Raw genomic sequence first — 24,205 nt, 5'->3', positions numbered from 1 at the left:
TTCCATTTTGTATAAGAAAAATTGAAAAAACGAACCAAAAATTTGCGAGTCTTAGAACTCACCTCGCCTTAAGCATTTAAAAATCTGATAGTGGTTTGGACAGATTTTTCAAATAATGTTATCCGCTAAAGTTCACCTTTCTTTTGTTTCTCGTGATTTGAATTAATATTATTTACTATGTAATTACTTTCATTACAATATATAAATAAATCGTAAACAGTTTTAAGTAACAACTTAGGGTTGCAATATTTAAAAAACAAATAATTTTTTTTCAAGATATGCTGGTCACACATTCACACGATTACACATTCTCAGAGTTTACGCACACAAGAGTAGGATGGCATATGCGAATGCGTTTTTTTCCATAGATGAGCGCAAACATTCGTACAATGTTTGCGCGCAAGTTAGTGACTCGTGTAACCCTTCATGATTTGACATGACATCTTTTAAATTACGAAAATCATAACCACCTATATGATGCATGCTAAAAACAAAAACATGAAAATACAATAGTAATATTTTTTTTAAACATCCTAAATTCAAATTCAAATTAAATTTATTTGCAAGAATGTAGTTACAAATAATAGATCTTATACGATACTTATTAGTTAGTTTCGAATAACAATATAACGTAAATTACATAATCTTTGGTTTTTTTATAATATAATATATAAGATATGTATCTAAGTATATATTTAAGCTCAGATAACCCGTCCACAATAATGAGTCATGAACTAACTTCATATCTTCATACAATTAGAAGTGTGTAATGTAAACATAATACTATATTATTCACATATTTTAATCTAACTATTGGTATTATTTTTAAATAAATTCAACGCCTACACAAATTTAATAGTCTTTTTTTTTTCGAACCATGATAAAATAGACAGGGGTACCCTTTTTTCTGTTACGTAATTTCAAAATGTCATCGTAAACTTTAACGACAATTTAAAGAATATTAATATAATACTAATAATAATAAATAGGACTAGGGTTTTCTTATAATATTTGCCCGCGGCTTCGCTCGCTTTAATTTTGAGTAGTTTAAGATGTTATTATACTTATAAAACTTCCTCTTGAATCACTCTATCTACTAAAAAAAAGCCATCAAAATCCGTTGCGTAGTTAAAGATTTAAGCATTCATAGAGACATAGGGGCAGAGAAAGTGACTTTGTTTTATACTATGTAGTGAAAAGGAAACACCCACTTTATCTACCGCTCTCTCAGTAGTCTGGCCTTTAAAAAATTCAAAAGATATGGTTTATTGTAAGTTTATTGTATTTATATGATTGGATATTTTACTGATAGGTATAGAATTATGTTATCTGTGCTTATAGCGTACGTATTCTAAACCTTTCAGGTACCAATATTATATTATGACACTTGAATTGCAATTATCATCATTCTTAAAACGTTCAGTAATTGAAAAGCAATAACACATAATAGTGATCTAATAAAATCCATAAAATTTTGAAAGGCCACATCTCTGGTGCAAAAGCGAAATTGGCTCCAAGCCATTTTATTCATTATAATAAAGGACGCTTTAACAACAATAATATGACTAGATACAACATTTAGAATAGTGCTTTACACATGATGCTTTATAGTTATATACATATTATTACTATATAATATAATATTATAATATATTTATTATTAAGTGTTTGTTTATACACACGCGACGGAAGTTTTGAATTGGGCGTTTTGCCGTCGCAAAGCTTGACGTCACCTGAAAAGAGAATTATGGTATAAATGACTATTTAAATATTAAGTTCGTTTAATATTTTTGTACAGGTTAATTAATTTAGTAAGCATTTTCGTTGCACGTGTGATTCTGTGACAAAACAACGTAAAGGTTGTGATGTTAAATGGTTTTACTAACTTTAAAGACAAAAAATAGAATTTTTGAAATTACAAAGGTGAATAGTTAAATAAAATTCTCTGATCCTAGTTTCGTATATAACTTTACACCTAGAGACAATCCATAACATGCAAGATTTTACGGGGTCTACCATTCTAAAACCCTATTTAGTAACAGAATTCTACTTTTCTAAATCTATTCCTATGTATATATTACCACACTTTGCTTATATTTATTAAGGGCCCTAATTATTTAAATATCCTATACCTATAAAAAATCTTTCTATATACCTATCAGCACTAGACGCGGGGGCATCTTCATCTAAAGAATGTGAATGACCGTGCACTGGTCTAGGACGCCGATTTACTGCATTATCTGTGCCGTCTGATTCTCTTCGCGATCCGCCACCAGCGCAGAAGCACTTACATATGATTCTCTTGAAAGCGAACCTGTGAAAGGTCGTTAAACTCTTTGAAAGATAGAAAAAAATTGTGAGTCTTTTACTACTGTTATTTATATAATAATACTTTAAATTGTTAATAACAACTTTGCGAATTTAATAACATTGCTATTACCTAAAATAAAATAGACTAAAGAACTCTAATAAAATCTACGTAAATATTTAATTATTTTTGACAAAAGTATCTTTCGATTGCTCTCGAACGTTATTCAATAAACCTTCCTCAGAATATTATAAATGCGAAAGTTTGTAAGGATGTGTGTGTGTTTGTTACTCTTTCATGCAAAAACTACTGAACCGATTGCAATGAATTTGCGTGCGTAGATAGCTGAACAACTGGAATAACATACAGGCAACTTTGTATTCCAATATTCCTATGGGATACGGACTTACGCGGCTGAAACCGCGGGGCGCAGCTAGCATTTATATACATCGTACCTGAAATCCTTCGAGAATAACGCATATATCAAAGGGTTGATAGCAGAATTGCAATAGCCAAGCCAGAACAAGATCGAGAAGATGATGGGAGTCACGCAGTCCCCGCAGAATGCTCGCACCACGTACACGCTGAAGAAAGGGAGCCAGCAAAAGACAAAGCCGCCGACGATGATGCCGAGGGTCTTAGCAGCTTTTGTCTCCATACGAAACCGTTTGACCTGTAAGGCAGATTAGCTCAATTCAAATGTTGTAGAGAAAGTTCTATAATAACTTCCTGGGTATTTGAAACTTAGTTGGTTATTCCTCAGAAAGAAGATAAAGATAAATGTAGGTAATAAAGATCGTTGGTATTTGTTTACGTACTGGTGAACATATTTATTTCAATGTGATATTCAAAGGATATATTGAAACTTTACCTTATATAGCCTATACGTCAGAATAAAACATGAGCTATATTAATACCCGTGGGTTCTTCCGCGGGTGTAACCGCCTGGCGTAAGGTAAACTAGCTAATCAAGCTAATTTTAAATATACCTGAGCTTTAATGTTTCTTTTTCCCATGCGCCTCGTTCTTGGTTTATCCTCCAAGTCATCATATAAAGAACCAGGTGTGAGGTGATGAGGCCTCACCCGCAATCTGCTCTCAGTGAGTTCCCTCCCATCTCTCTCATAATGAACAGCATATAAGGAGGGGCTTGGTGATCGACTCGGCGATCTCGAGTTCTCTAAAGCTGGACATATCTGTTCTGATGAAGGGTACGAGATGGAAATTTTGATTTTTTCATGGGCTCTCCGTGCACTTGAATGCCTAGAAATTAATTTGGATCTTTTAACATATTTCTATAAATTGAAAATTAAGTAGATACGACATTGGTAGTTCTGCATTTATTCTGTTCAATGTAGCAGAAATGAAATTGCACATTTATAATGATCTGTAGACGAAGAAGTCGATAAACATTGACAATATATTTGTTGATTTCTGGTATAATTGTAGTAAGTACTTTCTTGCTATATAAGATGTATTTGTGTTATTTTTCTTGTTATATATGGAACGGGAACAATTTATTCATTTAACTATTTACTGAAGTCGTTGTGCAAAAAATTGTGCAGTACTTTTTACATATTATAGTTCATATTTTTGTGTATTATAATGTAATCAAGGAAAAACATATTGTTTAACGGAAATACCTTCTAATTCTTTCTGGAGATGCGCTTAACGAAGTGCTAGTAGAATGGTTAGATGCTGTCGATAGTGGTGAACCGTGAGGCCTTGCAGAACCTCGGCCACGGTGTATCCTGAGAGTCAAGCGGTTGTCATCGAAACGGTTCCCTAAACCTGAAGAATGAGATTCATTAGTCTACTATAATATTTCACGGTGAAATAAACAGGAATTACACTTTTAATAGCAGTATATTTTTGAATTGAAATTACCCGTATCAGAAAGAAAAGCTCTTCGTTAGCGTTAGTTACATGAGAACTTTCGTTTGTTTATATGCTAAAATATCACCTACTCTTTAAATATGTTGATAGACACACATTATCTTATGCACATGTCATATCTGACTTTATTTAATTCAAACATTTATTTACTAAGGCTTTTTCGAGAAGCCCTTTTGAACCGGCATAGCATAGTTCTATCAAGATGGTAGTCAAGCGCTTCCCTATCACACAATAAAAACAAAATAATTAAAAAAAGAGTTCCGAAAGAGGCGGAAATAAATTTTGGATTTACTACGGTTTGGCAGAATAACACAGGTTTCAATCCCGCCGTTTGATCAATTTTTCCTATTCTATATAAAAATCTTAACTTTGTATTTGCTATTTTTTCAACATGGCGAATATCATTACAATTTTAGATTATTTTATCAACTTAATATACTTAATTTATTACAAATAATTAAATGAAACTAACCCAACAATAAAATATACCCAGATGCAAATGCAAAAATTATACAATATCTCGCTCACCTTTGGTAGTTCTAAATCCCTGGTTAATTGCCTTCGTGGTTCTCACAGCCGCTTTGTAAATCCTCCAATAGAAGAACAGCATCACAAACATAGGGATATAGAAGGAACCGAGCGCGGAGTATACCACGTAGCCAGCGTCGTTGGTAAGTTCACAGGTCCACGGGCAAGGAGGGTGGATCTCTGGGTTCCCTTTCTGATGCTCGTCTTGCGGCTATAATATTTGAGAGAGTCATCTAAACTAACGTTATAAAAGGGAAAACTTTTGTTTTTTGTATGTTTGTTTCATGCAAAAATCACTGGACAGGTTTCAAAAATTCTTTCACCATTAGAAAGCTGCAAATTCACTAAGTGACATAGAGTATATAACTATATAATATGTGCCACGGGCGAAGCCGGGGCGAACAGCTAGTTTCTTGAAGTCTGAGCGTATTTTATGGCGTTAAAGACTACTTGACTTTAATGCAGTGCTTTATTTGTTTAGTATTGTTGCCTTTAAAGTGCTTTACAGATATTATGAAGAAGTATTCAGTCATATGGATATTTACTAAAGTCAAAATAATCGTTAATGATCGATTCTCAATAAGAGAAGAACAATTGATTCACATCACCCCCATTTTAAGCTTAAAATATTGAATTGGCTTATAAAGATTAAATTGAGATCAGAATGTTGTGTTATGAGTAGGATTTGTAATGCAGAGAGAATACGTTTTAACAATATCAAGTTCAGTTGACAACTGCTTTATTAATTAATTATTTTATACTACTCACAAAACATTATACCACAGATTGTATCATAGCGCCACACGATTTTATCGATTCTTTTTATTCCAATATCTGTTTATCAATATACACTGACATATCCAGAAGCGATAAAAAATTCCAATAAAGTTTTAACTGAATTTAAACGTCTTCCTCCAAAAATCCAGGAATAGTTTTATATGCCCTATTTATGGAGTGGTACGAGTCAATATTTTTCTAAATAAAAATAAGACACTCATTTTGTATCAGTTTAATCAGACAAGCATGTTAACAAACAGTAAATTTTTTAAATGTTTCGGCGCATTTTTTGTTTATTTGATAGGCATTCCATAATAAAGAATAAAATTTGCATTTTTTTCGATTAAGACTAAAAGGCCATTGTATTTTTTTGCAAGCCATTGTTGTGTAACAGATTCAGTTCTTTCCCAACTCCTTTCTTTGTAGACAAAAGAAAAAGTACCGAAGTCGCTTTTAATTATTTTTAAGATGCATATGCAAGTAGGTCATGTTTAAGACAAACAAAAGTACGGATAGTCACATTGGATTGGTTATGATGCTGAATAGGTCAGCAATAACCAATAAGCAATAATATATATCCATCTTGACCACATCTCAGCTTACTATGAAGTGAGATCGTGGTCAGCGCTGTCTTATTACCCGATAGAAACAGAAATAGAAATACTTCTATTTGCCACTTAAAATACATATAATACGATACCAAAAAGTTTACAGAAGAAACCGATTACAGATATAAACGAAGACATTGGTTATTTTTATTTATTTATCATTGATTTCTTAGTCCAGGGCCAATATTGAATATATACCTTAATAATTATTAATGTTACAACGAAGATTGCAAAAATAATCCAATGGCATTTCGTTTTTTTTTTTTATCAAATTTTGTCTTAAAATCATTGTCATGGTAAAACAATTACAATTACTAGGGGTATATTTTATTATATTATCTGTGTTAGGTATTGGTATTCCATCATATAAAAATCGAAGAATATGATATTACTACCAAATAATCTTGCCATAGAGACATGGGAAATTACCTTTAATAAAAAAATCAATAAACACAAGCGGAACCGCGTGCGTGCTGTTATAGAATAAATCCGGCGATTTCCAAAAGTCGTTTGGGGCAATTTGGTAACACATTGGCTTTTTGCCCTCCGATATTACGACATTATGTAAATGCTAAACTCATATAAATGGTAACTAGTTTGTTGACCGGGCTACGCTTATAAATGTAGCGTGTGATTATTTATCAGCCGAAATTTGCTGTCATATTTGAGTCTGGCGTTTTTGAGTCCGGTTTAACTTTAAATAAATTACATATAAGTGCCTATACCCAACTATGGGTGAATCAGGGCTTAAAAGAAGAGAAGAGAAATTAATAGGCCACTACAATGTGCACGTCATTCCTTTCTGTTCTTTTTTTTATCTGTATCTGTTATTTGTTACATCCTACTAATATTATAAGCGCGTATGTTTGGATTTTTTTATTAAGAATAGACACATGGATGTTTGTTACTCTTTCACGCGACGGCAGCCACGATAAGCTGTTGGCTTACCGTATCTGAATGAAATTTAGTACAGATATAGATTGTAGTCCGGATTAGCACATAGACTACTTTTTACCCGGATACCACGCGAGAAACGCCGAGGGTTACAGTTAGTTGCAATGTAAATACACAGGCGTGTTAGTAAGTAGTTTGTGAACATGTTTCGAACAATTAAATATTTGTTTTCTTTATAAAAACACGTTTAATGATAGAATCAACTAAATGATAATTAGATAAACTCATGAAATTATTGTTTTGTCACCGATCCTTGATACCTAATTACTACAGATAAAAAGTAAACTCATGTTGTAATCTTAACTACATGGTATCTTTGTGTTGAATTCCATACAAATCCGACTATGTACCTACATATTATAAATACATCCATAGTAACGAGTTTCCGTCAACAACATGGGTAGAATTTAATATAAATCTGTTTTTTCATAATAGTTACATGCCTACCTCGTTTCATATCCCAAATTCCCTCAGAACGAAAACATATTAAAGTGATAATCAGGGTTCGTGAAACAACTCGATTAAAAGTGAGGAATAAATAAATAATTCATGAAAATCATAATTTTCAGTGGCTTATTCTGTCCCCCATTGTGGTCCTGCGAAAATCTGGGATTAGTCGCCTCTTTACATTATACTTTATAGCTTAAGTTATTTTCAATGTTTTGAAATATGTTTCTTTTATTCATTGAACGAAAACAATTTAAGAATAGGTAAGATAACGGAACGTTCTATGAGAATTTATGGTGATGAAGGTTTTGGATAGCTTTCTTGGAAATATGCATAAAAAGTCAGACTCAATTTAAGGCTTTTACTCTACATAATATTAAAAGCAATGTTCACATGTACCGATTATTTACTTATATCTGAAATTTTATACTTGTTGTAAGTTTAATAAAATACAATAGGAAACTAGGACAATTGCTCTGGTTTTCAATTGATAATAAATTCATTTAATTCCAATAATTTATATTTTTCTACGTTGATGATAAAATAACAATTTTTGGAAAACCTCTCTAGTTAATAGGCAGTGTCTAAAGCTTTCCCTCATAGGAGGCGTACGTCTCTGCAGTAGGAACATTGTGTATGGGCTGATGATGATGTCTAAATCTAAAACTTAAGATAATAAAACCTTTTCCTTACCAGAGGTAAAAAGTCTACACTTGTAAGTTTTATATGGCTGTACAACATAAAAAATCGTAAATAACTCAGTCTAATAAAAGCGTTCATTTTTCGGGGGTTTCTATACAATCCATCTAACTTTCTGAATCAAACTTTTTCACAGCTAGCTCCCAGGAACTGCATTAACAGGCGACCGAAGTCACGAACCCGAACTAACACGCTTGAAGAGGGTTGACAGTATATCCCGTGATAAATTATCAATAAACGATTGCTAACCTAAATGCCAAAGGTCAGGATCGAAAATCGAATCACAACGAAATCAGCAAAATGAAATGGCATTTGATTCGCTTGATTAACAAAATAAGCATTGATTGCTGCTTTTCGATTCTTATTCGTTGCTTTCTCATCGCTTTTATCTGAATACTCATTTACTTTATCTTTTATGTGGATTTACTTTTCCTCTACAGTGTTAAAACGGGGCTGGATTAAAATTTCCAGTGTCGGGCTTTTAATGAAGGCTTTCCAGTGAATTTTGCTGGGGACCCGAGACTAGTGAACGATTTTTATTAAGCACGATATCTTGAACTAGCTATTTGAGGATCGGGCTCCTAGTCTTTATTTTTCTAAGCGAATTTCGGGCCTGGCTAAAGTGGTCTGATCAAAAATGCTTATTTAACGAAAGATGTGTTTTTTTTTTTCTTTTTGATTAGCGTTTATAGCCAACGCTGATGTTCTTTGAGTAGGTTTAGTATTATATTGTCTGTTTTCTGGGCTATTGAATTTCAGACAGTTTTTGAGCTTATCTGTGTTAGTGTATTTTATTATATTTCAGAATCTCAATGATTTTGTTTAAGGAAAACATTTCATTATTATTACGTTCTAGTTTCAAAATATTTCTATTTTAGTAGCTTTTCGCCACTGACTTTACTTGTATGGACTACAAAATGTTTTACTTTATGTATTTTCAAATGCGTATCCCTCCTCAAATGATTCCTTTAGCAAAAAACTGAATAAGAAACCTAAATTTTCATTTTAAAGTCTATTCAATGACACATTCATGAATATATATTATTACATGTATCGTTTTTTTCCTCCTCTATACTTTTTTTATAGAATGTAGCCTAAAAGTTTAATTCATGAGTATTTGATCTATCCTAACATAAAATTTATTATAATTTACTATATATTTACGCGATTCATTCTACTAGAATCATCATAATAGATACATATTCATTTATAAAGGATTTTAATTATATTTGGTTGTATTTACCTCCATCTGTTACGATATATAATTTTGGCACTTGAAATTTTGAAGAACTGACCAAAAGAATCTGCTTGAATGGAATCGAGGCGAAGAGTTAATAGATAATGAATAGGAATAAGCTATTAGTGTAATATAACTGTTTAGTTCCGTGCTTAGTGTCCACCCTGCCTTACAATCTTGCTCATTTCAAATGGTAGCACGATTTGCTCAAAATAGCTCATTACTTACAACAAAGTCTGCCAAAGCCCTAATACAAAGACGGATTTTTCAAACTCACCCTTTTATCTTTCCATCCAACCAACGGTGGAAAGCAGATCACAAAGGACAGAACCCAGACACCAGCTATCAGGGCCTTAGCGCGTTTCTTGCTCATTATGGATGGGTAGCTAACTGGTCTGGTGACAGCTACGTAGCGGTCGAGGGAGATGGCGCACAGGTTCAGTATGGATGCTGTGCACATCCAGACGTCGACGGCCAGCCAGACGGAACACCAGACGTCTCCAAATATCCATATCTGGAACATAACATGTATGAGATGAGTTAAGGACATGTGAAAAATCACTCGCTTCTCACTTCAGCCTATCCCCGTCGACTGCTAAGGACCGATATTCGATTGTGGGAAATAATAGTATATATCGAAAGTAATATAAAGTAAACTATTTCAGGTAGTCGTGTTCAAGCTATAATTAGAAAATCTTAAGCTTCGCTTAGTGATATCTATTTAAGGCACATAATATTATGTAAACCCACAACAAGAATATATTAAAAGGTATTACGGACGTAAGGCAAAACGACCGCCTCCTTGGTACAGTGGTTAACGCGTGAACGTAGAACCGAGGAGTCCTGGGTTCGAATCCCGGAGGAGACGCAAAAAAAAATGTCTCGGTTTGGCAGGACACAGAAGGCTGATCACCTTCAATAAAGAAAATCGATCAGTGAAACAGATGAATATCATCTGTCCCATACCCCACTAGGGTACACGGGACTTCACTATGGAGGAAATTATTGCACAAATTTTTCAACAGCTTTGTTATATGAAATAAAAGGGTGGAGCTAGGAATCTATCTTCAGCAAATCACGTAATAGGTGAGTAAGAATTCGTGGTGTTTAAAACATACTTTAATTAATTCAATGCCACAAATGGGCCTTCCCTTTTAGCATAGTATTTTCCCTTTGCTAATGAGTCTGACGAGTTTATATACTTTGGCTGTCGCAACGACACGTATGTAAGGCGAGTAAACATTAGGGAAACAACTTAATCAGACCATCTTCCCTTACTATTTCATTTGTTTACTTAGGGTACTTTGTGTTTAAATGTTTTTGCAATTAGCGAGACAGTGAATTATATATTAGATGATACAATTTATATTTTATGTAATATAACAGATATTATAAACATGTAAAATTTGTGTTTGTGTGTATGTGAGTTTCTGAGTTTGTGACCTAGTAAAGACCCTCTGGATCTACCGATTTACACACATTACCTATGAGTTGATAATTATTATTTTGTATATAATATATATAAAGACTATATTTTATTTCTACCCCGGGTCAAAGCGCAGCCAGTACGAGCTGCCAGTAGTTTCTATAGTCGAACAAAAGAAATCTGTGTCTATAATCTTCTATTTATGCGCTTACTGATATATTTTACTGTATTAAGAAGAAGCTTTGTCTCAGACATATTTAATGATCTGCACATCTGATCTGCATATATTACGCCCATTTTTACTCTGTTACCATGTAAGTGACGTCGGCAGCTACAACTTACATATCTCTACATAGTATAAGTTTGTTTCTACGCATACATTTAAATGACTGCGATATAGCAAGACTTGAAAAGTCGTTTGTTACAAGAACCTATGTCATTCAATATTATCCAAATTAAAATTGTATAGAAATTTCGTAACAGTTTCAGTTCAACTCAACTCGAAGTTTCCTCGATTCAGAAACTATCGAAACAATAGTAGGACTGGTAACATCTGGTACGGCAGTTTAATTCAATTGCAGATGTAATAATGAATATTTATACGAACCTTGGTATTTCCTCTTTGCCTCTTGAAGACTTGTTATTGTATTCATTAGTAACTGAGATTTTGGGGATGTTTAATATTAAAATATTAGTTATAATTAACTCGCTTAATGTCAAGATTAATAATTATAAATTTTTAACAAAAAACTACAAAAAAAAGTAAGAGGGGGTCTTTGCATTCGTCAGAAAAAGACCGATTTGAAATGTGATAACAAGGAATGTGAATCAAGAAAAGGATCATCAAAAACGGTTCACCCAATCGAAAGATCTGATGAAACAAAAACAAAAATACAGTCGAATTGAAACGAAAATTTAGCATTCAATTGATCTATCCATTAAGGTTTTAACTAGGCTCTTCACAGTAGGGTAACTGCAAAACGCTTCATTAAGAAGTGACGGATGACCTTGAGTTAAATTTATGTTAAACATTTTTGATCTGAGGAATCTCAATTGCTTCAAAAAACCAATATTGCAATCAAAGCTCACTTACCATTGGAACAAAATGGAATAGAGAAGTCGCGCTAATCCAAAAGACCCTTGTCTTACAAAACTATAAATTCTCAACGATTTATTAAGGGTAACTTTACTCGGGGATAAGATAGATAGGCTCTTTTACCTTAAATTAATCTTTAATTGTTCATTATACGATGAAAAGGAATTATTCGGGAGGAAAAGGGTTATTATTAGGCGCTAATCTCTATGTTGACAATCTAATATACTAAACATTTCATTTAAAAGGGATTTCATATTACCATTAGGGTAGCCGTAAATCTAGCTACTCGGTATAAAAGGGAATATCATTTATACATATATCTATATTTTTCAATTTATTAATTTGAATGTGTGTACAACGGAAACAAAGGAGCAACAATTTATGTTTATTTCTTAATACACAACACTAAATTCATACTACACTATATACAAATATGATAAACTAGCTGCGCCCCGCGGTTTCGCCCGTAAGTCCGTATCCCGTAGGTATATCGGGATAAAAAGCCTATAGGTTATTCCAGTTGTCCAGCTGTCTACGTACCAAATTTCATTGCAACCGGTTTAGTAGTTTTTGCGTGAAAGAGCAACAAACGCACACACATCCTAACAAACTTTCTCATTTATAATATTAGTAGGATGATAAATGTGGAAATGAATTATTCAAATGATTTCTATAAATATTATATGTATTGGCTTTTGTCGCGAAAATAAAACTTGGCAACTAGGAATAAGAGGTAATAGTTTTTTAGTTATAACTGCTAGCATGTCTATAAACACAGAGTACATTTGAGTTTAGTCTGAGGATATCCGATTGTGACAGCAATTATGTAAATAGCTTAAATAACATTACACGTTCCGTAAAACGCTGATATATACAATAATAAATAAATAATTATTTAGTGTATGTTGGTTTAAATGATAAAAGTACAAAAGTATAAAATGTTACGCTTTTATTGCATTTTCCATTATTTCATTTTGTGTGCATTTTTTTCTTATGTGCATTGCAACAAACCGTCAAATGATTCACTTATTTCTTGTTTTCATTGTCCCATGTTCCTAACCTTTTATTATCTCTTTCTAACTGCCAGAACTAGACCAAATGTTTATGAGACCATACGGCATCAGCATTCAAATAAGAAGAGAATCGTCAAAATCGGTTCGTTCCGAATTTAGAGCCTGCTCCTTTTTTAAGGTCGGTTAACCTGTTCTCAAAGATGGTTAAGATATGTCCATAAATAGATTGAAGTAAAAGAGGCATTTGCCTTTGTTCACCGCACAGTATTCGATGTACTTTATCTCCACGAAAATAGAATAGATGTTGTTTGGTTCAAGTTAAAAACATATGTTTTTCCCTAATTTGTGGGAAAATCATATATGATAGCTTTTGCCCGCGACTTCGTACGCGGTAAATTCGGAGTAGTTTATATACACATAAACCTTATCTTGAATCAGTCTATCTATAAGAAAAATCCCCATCAAAAACCGTTACGTAGTTCTAAAGATTTAAGCATACATAGGGATAGAGAAAGCGATTTTGTTGTATACTATGTAATGATGTGATATCTGCTCTAATCTACACTTATATTATAAAGAAAAAACTTTTGTATATCTTTAGCATTTTTACGCAAAAACCACTGGACCGATTTCAAAAATTCTTTCACCATTAGAAGACTGCAATTCACCGTGACATAGGCTATTTCTGTACTACGGGCGAAGCCAGGGCGAACAGTTAGGTACATATATTTAGAGATTTCCCTAGTTAGAACGAGTTGTTACAAATATTAAAAAAGACACATGAAAATTGTATTCTGGAAGCCCACGGCAACTATGCGAAGTTTTTTGTTTAAAGTAACTATAAAATTTTTCGTAATCCCGATATTCGGTTAAAATTCTTACACCACACGTTAACTTCTTAACCATTTGCATTGTCGTCACAGACATAAAGCGTTTCCGTCTGTACGTATCAGCACTTGGGAACATTGCTATCTTATTTTATATCGGTTAGTTTTTAATAATCTCTACCGTCTGTTTGTTACAACTTTACGCTTAAACCACTCAACCGATTTGCTTAAAACTTGGTATGGATATAGCTTGACAAAGAACATAATCTAATATGTACCCTTTTTTATTTTGGAAATGCCGTCTATTGCTTTAATTTTTTTTTGTATTGAATTTATTACTATTAATTTATTACTGGAAATAAGTTATTTATCCAACTTATAGCTGCATCAGTTGAAATTTGTATAGAAACCTGTGCTTGAAACAAATATTTTGATTAATTATCTATATTGGTCACGCCATCACACGTGAACGGATGGACCGATTTCAAAAATTCTTTCACAATTAGAAAGCTGAAATTACACTGAGTGACAAAAGACTATATATGTACCACTGGTGAAACCGGGTCGACTAGCTGTTCGCTTTTAGCTATTTTACAAAATTTCCAGTGGAGCTATCATGCCAATAGAATCACTCAATAGAATATGAAAACAGTTGGGCAACACTTGTACAATTTGTAATTTTAAAAGAGATAAAGTAAACAATATTGTATTAAATTTGGGTCTCTTTATTGCTGCTCATATAACAATCATCTTCGTAACTTGACCTTTTGATTGAGAGCTTTGCTCTAGCAAAATTTATTGAATTATTGAATATTAAAACCTGTTCAAATTAATTTAAATTGATGTCTTTTGCGCTATGATTTTACAGGAAGACCACTGAAACTTTAGTAGTCGGTCTACACAATTAAAACAGCATTCTATGTTATTTATATCACAGGTAATTTTATATTATACTATAAACTAACTGATTTTCTTTTAATGAAGCAGTAAAATGCAGCTATCTTATACGTAGATCCTACTAGATGCGTATAACAATGAAAGCTTGCATTGCACAGCTCTAATGAAATTAAAACCAGGTTATATAACAGCGAAATGGGTTTATATCTTTTGAATACAGCCTACCTATGCTTTGTTTCTTCTGTATGTCATAAAAGTCATCATAACAGTTGTTTAAATAAATTTTTAAACGTTAAATGTCTTTTTCGTACTGCAATATCGTGCATGTAAATTTGGAAATTATTGTGTATGTAATAAAGACTACAATAGGACTCCACATTGACACTAGATTACAAATATGAGATAATATATAGTCTACTTTCAGGAATTTCGGGAAACGTAAAAACGTGGAAAAACCACTTCGTTGATAATAAGTGAAAATTGTAGACACAGCAAAAAACCAATAAATAAAAGATCAACGGTTTATGGCAACCCACGTGTAGATCTAAACCATACTCTTCCGTAGTTTTTCTAGCTGCAGCGGAGATTTTGCCTTAATAACCACTTAGTAATTTAAAGTATTCTTCAAGAGACACATAACTCACTGGAGCCACGTTTATTTATTCAACGCTAATGTTTTACGTGGATCGTAAATATTTGAATTAGATTCGCAGGCTCGCTGTTATAACATTTTACCTGGGGCTGCGTGAGTCGTTTACATCCTAATGTTGTATTGTATTTTTCCTCTTCCGTTATCTTTGTGAAGCTACTTTTTAATCCTTGTTTATTTTGTTCAGTAATATTTAAGTGCTCAGAGATCATTTTGAAAGAAGGAAAGAAAGAAAGATACATTTATTTGACTCCACAAAATTGCAATTTAAATAAACTATAAAATTAAGACAACACAATATAACAATGAAAACAAAATAACACAATAAATAGGTACGCAAGAAATATAATTAAAATAAAGAAAAAAAAAATTGTAGCATTTTCGTGCGTGTCTTAATAGCAACGTCTTCTACCGTAGTTAGATTTTATGTAGTTCATATTGTGTTAAGAAAATTTAGTTTTTTTATTGCTGTATTACAACAAATTATTATTGATGTGGATTATATGATCTACATTATCTTGATGTGTACATAATCACACGTTAAAACGATCCTCAATCAATCCATTACTGATTATGATCTATCAGCAACATTGTATTAAAAAAATGTCTTGAATTTCACAAATCACTAGTGGTCCGCCCCGGGTTCGCCCGTATTACATGTATCGCCTGTAGCCTTCCTCAATAAATGGGCTATCTAACACTGAAAGAATTTTTCAAATCGCACCAGTGGTTCCTGAGATTAGTGCGTTCAAACAAACAAGCTCTTCAGATTTATAACATTAGTATAGATATAATAATCTTACAGCGAGCTCTTAAATAGTGAAAGAAATAAGGAAAACGTCATTAATGTTTATTGGTCTTGTTGATTTTATTATCTGTGAATGTTCTCGTGCAATATTATCAGTTATTCCATTACTAGTCCTGCTAGTTGACTCAAAAGTCACTGCAGCTTTATACTGAGAGGCCCCTTTTGATAACAGACGTTGCCCCACAGTACTTGTGTTATTTTTTTAGGTTGTAAGTTTTAATGTGTAATATTTTGTTCTAGTTTTTAAATTCTTTACTATGTTTTTTTTTTACATTTTTCTGTTTCTGTGTGGCTTTGATATCAATAAATGTTTTTATTATTATTTATTATTATACGATATCTGTTACGATTGCAGATTAAACAAAGTGTTATGAAGTAACTATCTTATACGCGTATACATTTTTATGCGTCGGAAAATTCTGGTAATTTTTGTTACATTAGGACTGTTTTTACCACGCTTTTATTAGCTTCACCTGTATGTACAAATGAATAGATTTAATTGAAAATATGTTCAGTTATCTAGGTGACACTTTAATAATTTCATGGGTTATCTTATTATTCTCATTAGGATCGCTAGGGTTGAATTTACTTCCTTAAACTCTGTATAAGAGCAAGACAATTTATTTGATTCAATCCTTTGAAGTGGCCTTTTAAAGTTTTGGACTATTTAAACGTTTTTAAGAGCTTCTGAGGTATATTCCTAGTATGTCTAGTATAGGGCATAGACGTTAGTATACAATACCGAACACACAAACAACACCCTTATTAAATTATCATATTGTTTCACTTGAATGATTAATAATGAATAATTCAGAGGCGCATTGAAAGGAATCTTCCGCTATTTTTAAATGAATCCCCTAAAGATTTATGCAGAGATTAAAAGTATTGAAGTAAAGTGTACTATGGAAGTGATTCATTACGTATTATTAGATGCTGCTGTTCGTGTGTTGGCTTTGATTTATTGATTTTTCTTTGTTTCAATTATACAAAATTTCTAAACTTTTTTTTGTGGTGGCTGACCTTAAAACTGTCGGGGGTTCGAGACCCGAAAATGCAAGAAACAAATTGATTTTTAAAATTTTCTGTGCGTAGATTACGAAACCACTGCTCGAAACGGCGAAGGTTAACATCGTGAAAAAACCAGCAAGTCAACCCGCCAACCCATACTTGGCCAGCGTGGTGGATTATTGCCTATATTTTCATAGGAGGCTTGTGTTCTAGCATGGACTGAAAACTCTTCATAATTCCGAGTGTTTTGAAGAGGGTTATGTGTAATACAAATTTGTTTCATAAATAAGTTTTATAAATATAGTATAGTAAATAAATTTGTTTTTCGATTTTAGCCAAATGTAAAAGGATATAATACATGTCCGAACCTTTGATATTTAAATAACAATAGAATAACTACCTATCATGCAAATACTCTTAGATCTTATTATAAAAAGAAGAAGAAAACAGTAATATTATGCAACAACACAAAACAACAACAGATCACAAAAGATTTCGACATAACAAACTTCTTGGTTAACGTATTTTATTGAACTATAAATTTATCAAAGCAATACTTCCTACGTCATCTTATAGCCTCAGTAACTAATAACATTGGATCACAATGCAACTGAGACGCCACTGTTTTCTTTTTAATAACGAAGTCAGAAATGGAATTATTTTCATGACGATACTACTTTTTTTAGGGAAAACTGCTGGTGCGTCACCGGGTTATGATCGATTATTAAAGCCAAGAGTATCCACAAACCTGGAGTGTTGTGGGTGTGGTGAAGATGTCAACAGCTTTCCTCAAGGAAAGGAAAAGCTGACTTCTTGAATTACTCCATATCACACACACATATAACACCAGAACACTTGAGAGACCTAGCTTAGGGCACGAGTTCCAAAAACTATTCCAACTCAAGTTTGTTGTGAGATTCTCTGTAAATTGCTCTACCGATGGTATTCGTGTTGCCATGGGGCAACCCTGCACTATAATTTTAAGCCGAAAGTATTTATACAAGTGCAAAGGATTGTTATTTTACCGATCATACAGACAATCGCAAGTAGAAATATTTTCCAATACACATTATAATTATTTATTTATTTTTAAATGTACCGTTGCATATAAATTCTTCCCTTTTTTGTATTTTTTATTGTCAGTGGTTTATTCTGTTTTTTTATTTTAATGTGTATGTGTGTTTTAAGGTGTAATAAAAGCTTTTTTTTCTCATTTTTGTATTTTTTCCCCTTGTCATTTGACGAAACACCACAATTATAACATCACATTACATGTAACGGTCATTTGATACGTGGGTATTAATGACACAGACAGTTACGGAGAGAGTACGGAAACTTCCCATATAAACGTATAATTTGCATCGATAAAAAAGTCATTAGAGTTGAGTGATATATTGCCTAATGTTCTGTTTTTCAGTAATATTGCTGAGCCATCATCATAAAATATGTAAGCTGGGAGCAAAATAAATATGTGGGTATCTTATAATTATTATCTTCTTATATATAAAAATCAAGTGCTATTCGTTAGTCTCGCCAAAACTCGAGAACGGCTGGTCTGATTTTTATAATCATGTTTTTGGTGCATTCTGAATAGTCCAGGGAAGGTTTAAAAGGTAAGAATAATACGGAGGCGGGCGAAGCCGCGGGCAGGATCTAATTTTTAATAAAAAACTACACCGCATTCAAATTTTTAGACTAGACAGTTATCCAGCTATCTACGTACCAAATTTCATTGCAATCGGTTCAGTAGTTTTTGCGTGAAAAGGCAACAAACACACACACATCCTTACAAAATTTCGCATTTATAAAGTGAGTTCGTATTATAAAGAAAATATTTATTATTGTTACTGGATCCCTAATCAAACGTTTTCAACATTTGATCGTACTTCCTCAAAGCGTCACAACGAACATGCAACTAAATTACCAACAAAATGAACTGTTCATACCTTATCAAGCCCTCATCACTATTTTGTTTTGAATACAAAAAAACATTACTAAAACAACTACATAAAGTCGAATGTAGTGAAACGTTTTAAAATGATTGTGTAGAGTTTTACAGCGCGGCGTGGGCGGGTAATAAAGCACAAAATAACACTTTTGGGGCTGTTTCGTATGGTTACTGCGTCATTCGTGGATTTAGATAAAACTAGATACCGCATTGTAGAATAATGCGATTTATTTATTACTAACTGTGCGCCCGCAGTATTATATATTTTATTATATAGTCTTTGTCAGTTAGTGAAGTTGCAGCTTTCTCATGGTGTACGAATTTTTGAATTTCAGTGGTTTTTGCGTGAAAAAATTACAAGCATACAAAAATACAAAAGGTATATAATATTAGTGTAGACTAGTTGTTACCCGCAGTGTCACTCAGGTGGTACCCAGGTAAAAAGTAGCCTATGTGTGTAATAAATTCGTATATAAATACTCATTATATTATTATATTATGCACGGGCAAGCTGACGAATTTAAAAACCGTTAAAAATTTGAATTCCTGAATGTATAATGATCGTGCAAAATGAAACAAGAGATAGATAGAGATGTCGGTAGAGCAAACGTATCTATATCGAAAATTCCATACTAAACTGCGAACCAAATACTAATCAATAAATGCAGCAATATTGACGCATAAATTAACTACTGAAGGATTCTCGGCCCTTGACTGTAGCCTTTGAAACGTATTAATTACTCTTTGCTTTATGGTTGACATACTTGTTTACCATAGTATTTTCTCGTGTTTGATTTTACGCAAATATTATATATATATTTAGAAATTAAAAACTTTTTAATGGATTTTAAACGCGATTTTTTCATTATATTACTCGTCTCCCCGTGACCACACTCGCTGTAAAGTGTTCGAAACGTCGGGTTAATAATATAATGAATAAATTGCATTTAAAAGCCTGTTAAAAAGTTTTTAATTTCTAAATACTTGTTACCTCTTATATATAACCTACTCATATGATAAGCGTGACAGTTTGCCAGAATATATGGATTTCTGTTACATTTTTACGTAAAGCTTCTACAAAAAGATTTAAATGAAAATTCTCATTAAATTTTTTGTTCTGGTTTAGAGGAGGGTTACCCTTCACATAAATAACATTACTTCTTAAAATAGTGGTACTTATGTCAGTAATTAAGTGAACAAACAAACAAACTCTTTAGTTATATATCGTTAAGTATAGATATAGATGAAACTAAAGAGTATGTTTCTTTGTGTTAGCGGGCTAATATCGTCATATCACATCGCATTCAACGTGGCTAAAACCACACAACTAGTATAATATTAAGTAGAATAAATTGCCATCTTAGTTAATAGTGTATTTAGTTAGATTAGTTTAGATTATAAGCTATCCAAGTACTAAAATGTAATGTATTATTGTGCAGAGAAAAATGTAGTTAGATTTTTATGAAGTTTTATTTTATTTGTTTAGTCGTTTGCGACATCCAGTCATACATTAATCGTTGGCTTCACAACATTGTAGGAATCAGCGCATTATCGAAATAAACAAAAGCACTCACAACAACCTAAATTATCGAAATATGCTTAATAGTCGTGGTTGAACATTAACTGTGGGGTTTTATTTTCACCATTTTTAGAGATCACACTATATTAATGTAAATGTGAAAGTTTGTTTGGATGTTTGTCCGTCAATCACGCTGAAACTGTTTTCTTTTTTATTTTATTTTTTTTTAATTCATGATAGGGAAGCGCTTGTTGATCGGATATTGATAAAATTTTGTGTACAGACAGGGTATGAGCTGACTTGGGTGATATGATATTTTTTATCCCGATAAATTCTCTTTTGCGATAAAACAGGAATCTTGATATCCGGGCGGAGCCGGGACGATTGTCTAGTATACAGATGTGTGTACCAACCACTGTTTTGAAATCTCATTATTCTAATATATAAATAGATTTACCAGAAATCTATAAGTATAACAGTTTTAACGCTGAATCTAGACAAATTATGAATTTTGAAAAGGTTTCTAGATACATTAAAAGTATTGAAATCCTCTCCTTCAGTATTTTACATATATCTAGAATTCTTATCTTAGTTTAATCTAATTCTTATGTTGGAAATTTCTGTAACTGCAAAGGAAAATTAATTGAAAAATGTTCAATCTTCTACACCAAGCTTTAATAACATATTTCTCAATGTAAAATACTCTGTTTTCTGATCTCGAAATAGAAAATGTACCGATAAAAATCACCTAACCTCAACAGACATCTCACAACGTTAAGATGGAAAATTTTATTTCCCTGTTCTCAATTCGTTCGTATCTTTAGAATATTCGATAGAAAACTGTGGCTTGTGAAAGCAATGCACAGTTTAATTAACTTCAAATAGATAAAGGTTTTAAAATAGGGTTTCTATTCCGTAAATTGGTATCGTAACTTCGAAGAAAGCCTAACGGCTTAGAATGCCTAATATGAAATATAAATAACTGTTAATAGAACTGACTGTTTGACACTTGTCGTATTAAATGATTTTTAAAACAGCGTACATGTGATTAACTTGATTGTTTTGTATTTTGCTTGCATGAATAAATTATTTTTAATCGATTATATTTTTTATATAGCCTGTAGAAAGCTACGTTAATCGTGAGTAAAAGACATTTTTTTATTATGTGATAACCTGAGTGACACCCGGGGTCTGACAATAATGAGTCTGCTAATTTAATTAGGAAAGTGTGGATTCATTAAAATTTTTATTCGTAATTTGTCGACGTATTTTATTCGTCCTTAAAATCTACAAGATTATTATTTAGCATATCTTCAATTGACATGGAAAAACTTTAAAGTCAAGCCAAGTTATTCCGAGGCATTCAAAATACTTGACTTAGTGAATTGCAAACTCTTTCACATAGTTGATTTTATTTAAGTTGGATATAGAATAGAATCTGGAAACATACACTAATCGTTATTATAATGTAATTTGAGGAAAAATATAATATCTAATCTGATCTTGTCCACTAGAAGAATTTACAGTTTACTGATAAAATAATGTATAATTGCTCTTTCACTCTCTTTTTAATTTTAATCTCTGTTAATTGGCCATCAAAAAAAGGAAGGAGGTTGTGAATTCAACTAGTTTTTTTTTTCTTTTCTAACAGCGTTAGAAAGTTAGTAGGGAGTTATAGTTATATATATTTGTATCCATTTTAGAATCTAAAATGGTACCTATCCGCGGAAGTCATTGAACTTTTTTAGTAAATAAACATTATTACACTAAAATAAACTGCAAAGAAATGTACGAGAGTATTATGTCCGATCACATTAGAAGTATTTAATTTCTAAATTTTATATGTACTCGCAAATCAAACGCTTAAAAACATTATTTCCAATTTTTTTTAAACTGAGCACACGATGTTATCACCTGAATTGTAGGATCCCAAAATCACAGAAGGATATATAGGATGTTTTGTATATATGTTAGCATTCAATTTATCTATTATATCAAAGTTTTAAGTATTTCGATTTCGATATAATAATATTGTTTATCTGTGTACTGCGTTCGTAATTTACAATGTAATTTTAGTTGAATCGTATTTTCCATTCAGTAAAGAGATTAAACTGTGGAGGGCTCTCACTGTATTTACTCCCGGGATTGGATTTTTATATAGTACCTCATTAATGATTTACGTAAGAATATGGCGTTCATTTGATCATAATATTATATTATATACTGATATTACTTCTTAGTATTTTCATGTAAAGATCATCATCATAATCATCACCATCATCATCATCATCATCACCATCACCACCACCACCATCATCATCATCATCAGCCTATATAAATAGGTATGTTTCCACTGTAGGGACACGGGCCTTCTATGAAGGTTCAGGCCATTTACCACAATGGCTAAGTACGGTAAGAAGATGTTACCATCATGTCATCGGACTTTTGATTCTCGGACATATCAGTATCGACACGATGTTGTTAGTTGATTCTATCATTATCTATAGTGAGTTAGTTATTTCTAACTATAATTATTAGTTTAAATTCTGCATTAACACAAGCGTTTTTCATCCCACTATAAATAAAACACGTTAAAGTGATTTATTATTTACCTTAAAAACTTCCCTAGTCGCAGAGAACGGTAGCACGGCAAGGCCCACCAACAGATCCGCGACCGCCAGTGAAACTATGAATAGATTCGTCACACTACGCAGCTTTGAGGAACAGAGGACGGCCGCTATCACCAAGCAGTTGCCTGTAAGAGAAATTTTTTTCATCATCAACTCTGATTGAAGTTTTATAAATAATCTGCTATTAGAAATCAAAAAGAGGGGGAAGTGTTTATATTACTTTGATCAAAAGCACATTACATTTATTTATGCTAAACTTAATCACTACATATTATTATAAAATAAAGTTGCTTTCTCTGTCCCTGTGTATGCTTGAATCTTTAAAACAACGCAACGGATCTTGATGGGGTTTTTTTAATAAATAGATTGATTCAAGAGGAAGGTTTACATGTATAGTAACATGTTTTAAACTACTCCGAACTTAACGCGTGCGAAGCCGCGAGCAAAAGCTAGTAATATATAAAACGCAAATGTAGAAATTTAAATTTGATTTGAAGATGGGCTGAATTTGACATGCAAATAGCTCTACTATGATGTAGGTATCTTTTAAGTAGTCTTTTAGTACAAAAAGGGATACAATTTTGTATTTTGAATATTTCTTGACTACACGCGCAAAGCTGCGGGGAACTGTATACTATAATCTTTATGCTTATAGTATACAGCTGCATAGTTTGTTCATCCGAATGAGCTAATCTCAAGAACTACTAAACCAGTTTCTAAAAATATTTTACTGTTGGACATATGCATATATTATACATGTTAGACATGTGTATATGTATGTGGACTTGTAGGTGATCTCGGAGTAAAAGATGTGAGTTTTTGTTAGTTTGTTTATACTTAAGAACATCACCATATGAGAAATTTTGAAAGAATAGAAAAAATTTCATCACGAGGCAGGATTCGAACCTGCGTTTCTTGCCTAACCGTAGC

General features: G+C 32.4%; 1 protein-coding gene across 1 annotated transcript in view; it reads right to left on the bottom strand.

The window, feature by feature from the left end:
• Positions 1-1,290: 1,290 nt before the first annotated feature.
• Positions 1,291-24,205, bottom strand: part of LOC119837931 (octopamine receptor Oamb) — a 90,641-nt gene continuing 67,726 nt past the window's right edge. Inside the window, exons 3-10 of the mRNA XM_038363725.1 lie at positions 23,258-23,400; positions 9,732-9,968; positions 4,733-4,943; positions 3,952-4,099; positions 3,298-3,571; positions 2,764-2,981; positions 2,156-2,314; positions 1,291-1,733 (exon numbers count right to left, since the gene is read on the bottom strand). Of these exons, the coding sequence (XP_038219653.1) occupies positions 1,730-1,733; positions 2,156-2,314; positions 2,764-2,981; positions 3,298-3,571; positions 3,952-4,099; positions 4,733-4,943; positions 9,732-9,968; positions 23,258-23,400 (1,394 nt within the window). The 3' untranslated portion in view covers positions 1,291-1,729. The remainder of the gene's footprint in view (positions 1,734-2,155; positions 2,315-2,763; positions 2,982-3,297; positions 3,572-3,951; positions 4,100-4,732; positions 4,944-9,731; positions 9,969-23,257; positions 23,401-24,205) is intronic.

This window comes from Zerene cesonia, chromosome 29, assembly GCF_012273895.1.
Source record: "Zerene cesonia ecotype Mississippi chromosome 29, Zerene_cesonia_1.1, whole genome shotgun sequence".
Classification (NCBI taxonomy): domain Eukaryota; kingdom Metazoa; phylum Arthropoda; class Insecta; order Lepidoptera; family Pieridae; genus Zerene; species Zerene cesonia.
This window is presented reverse-complemented; position numbering and strand designations above follow the sequence as displayed.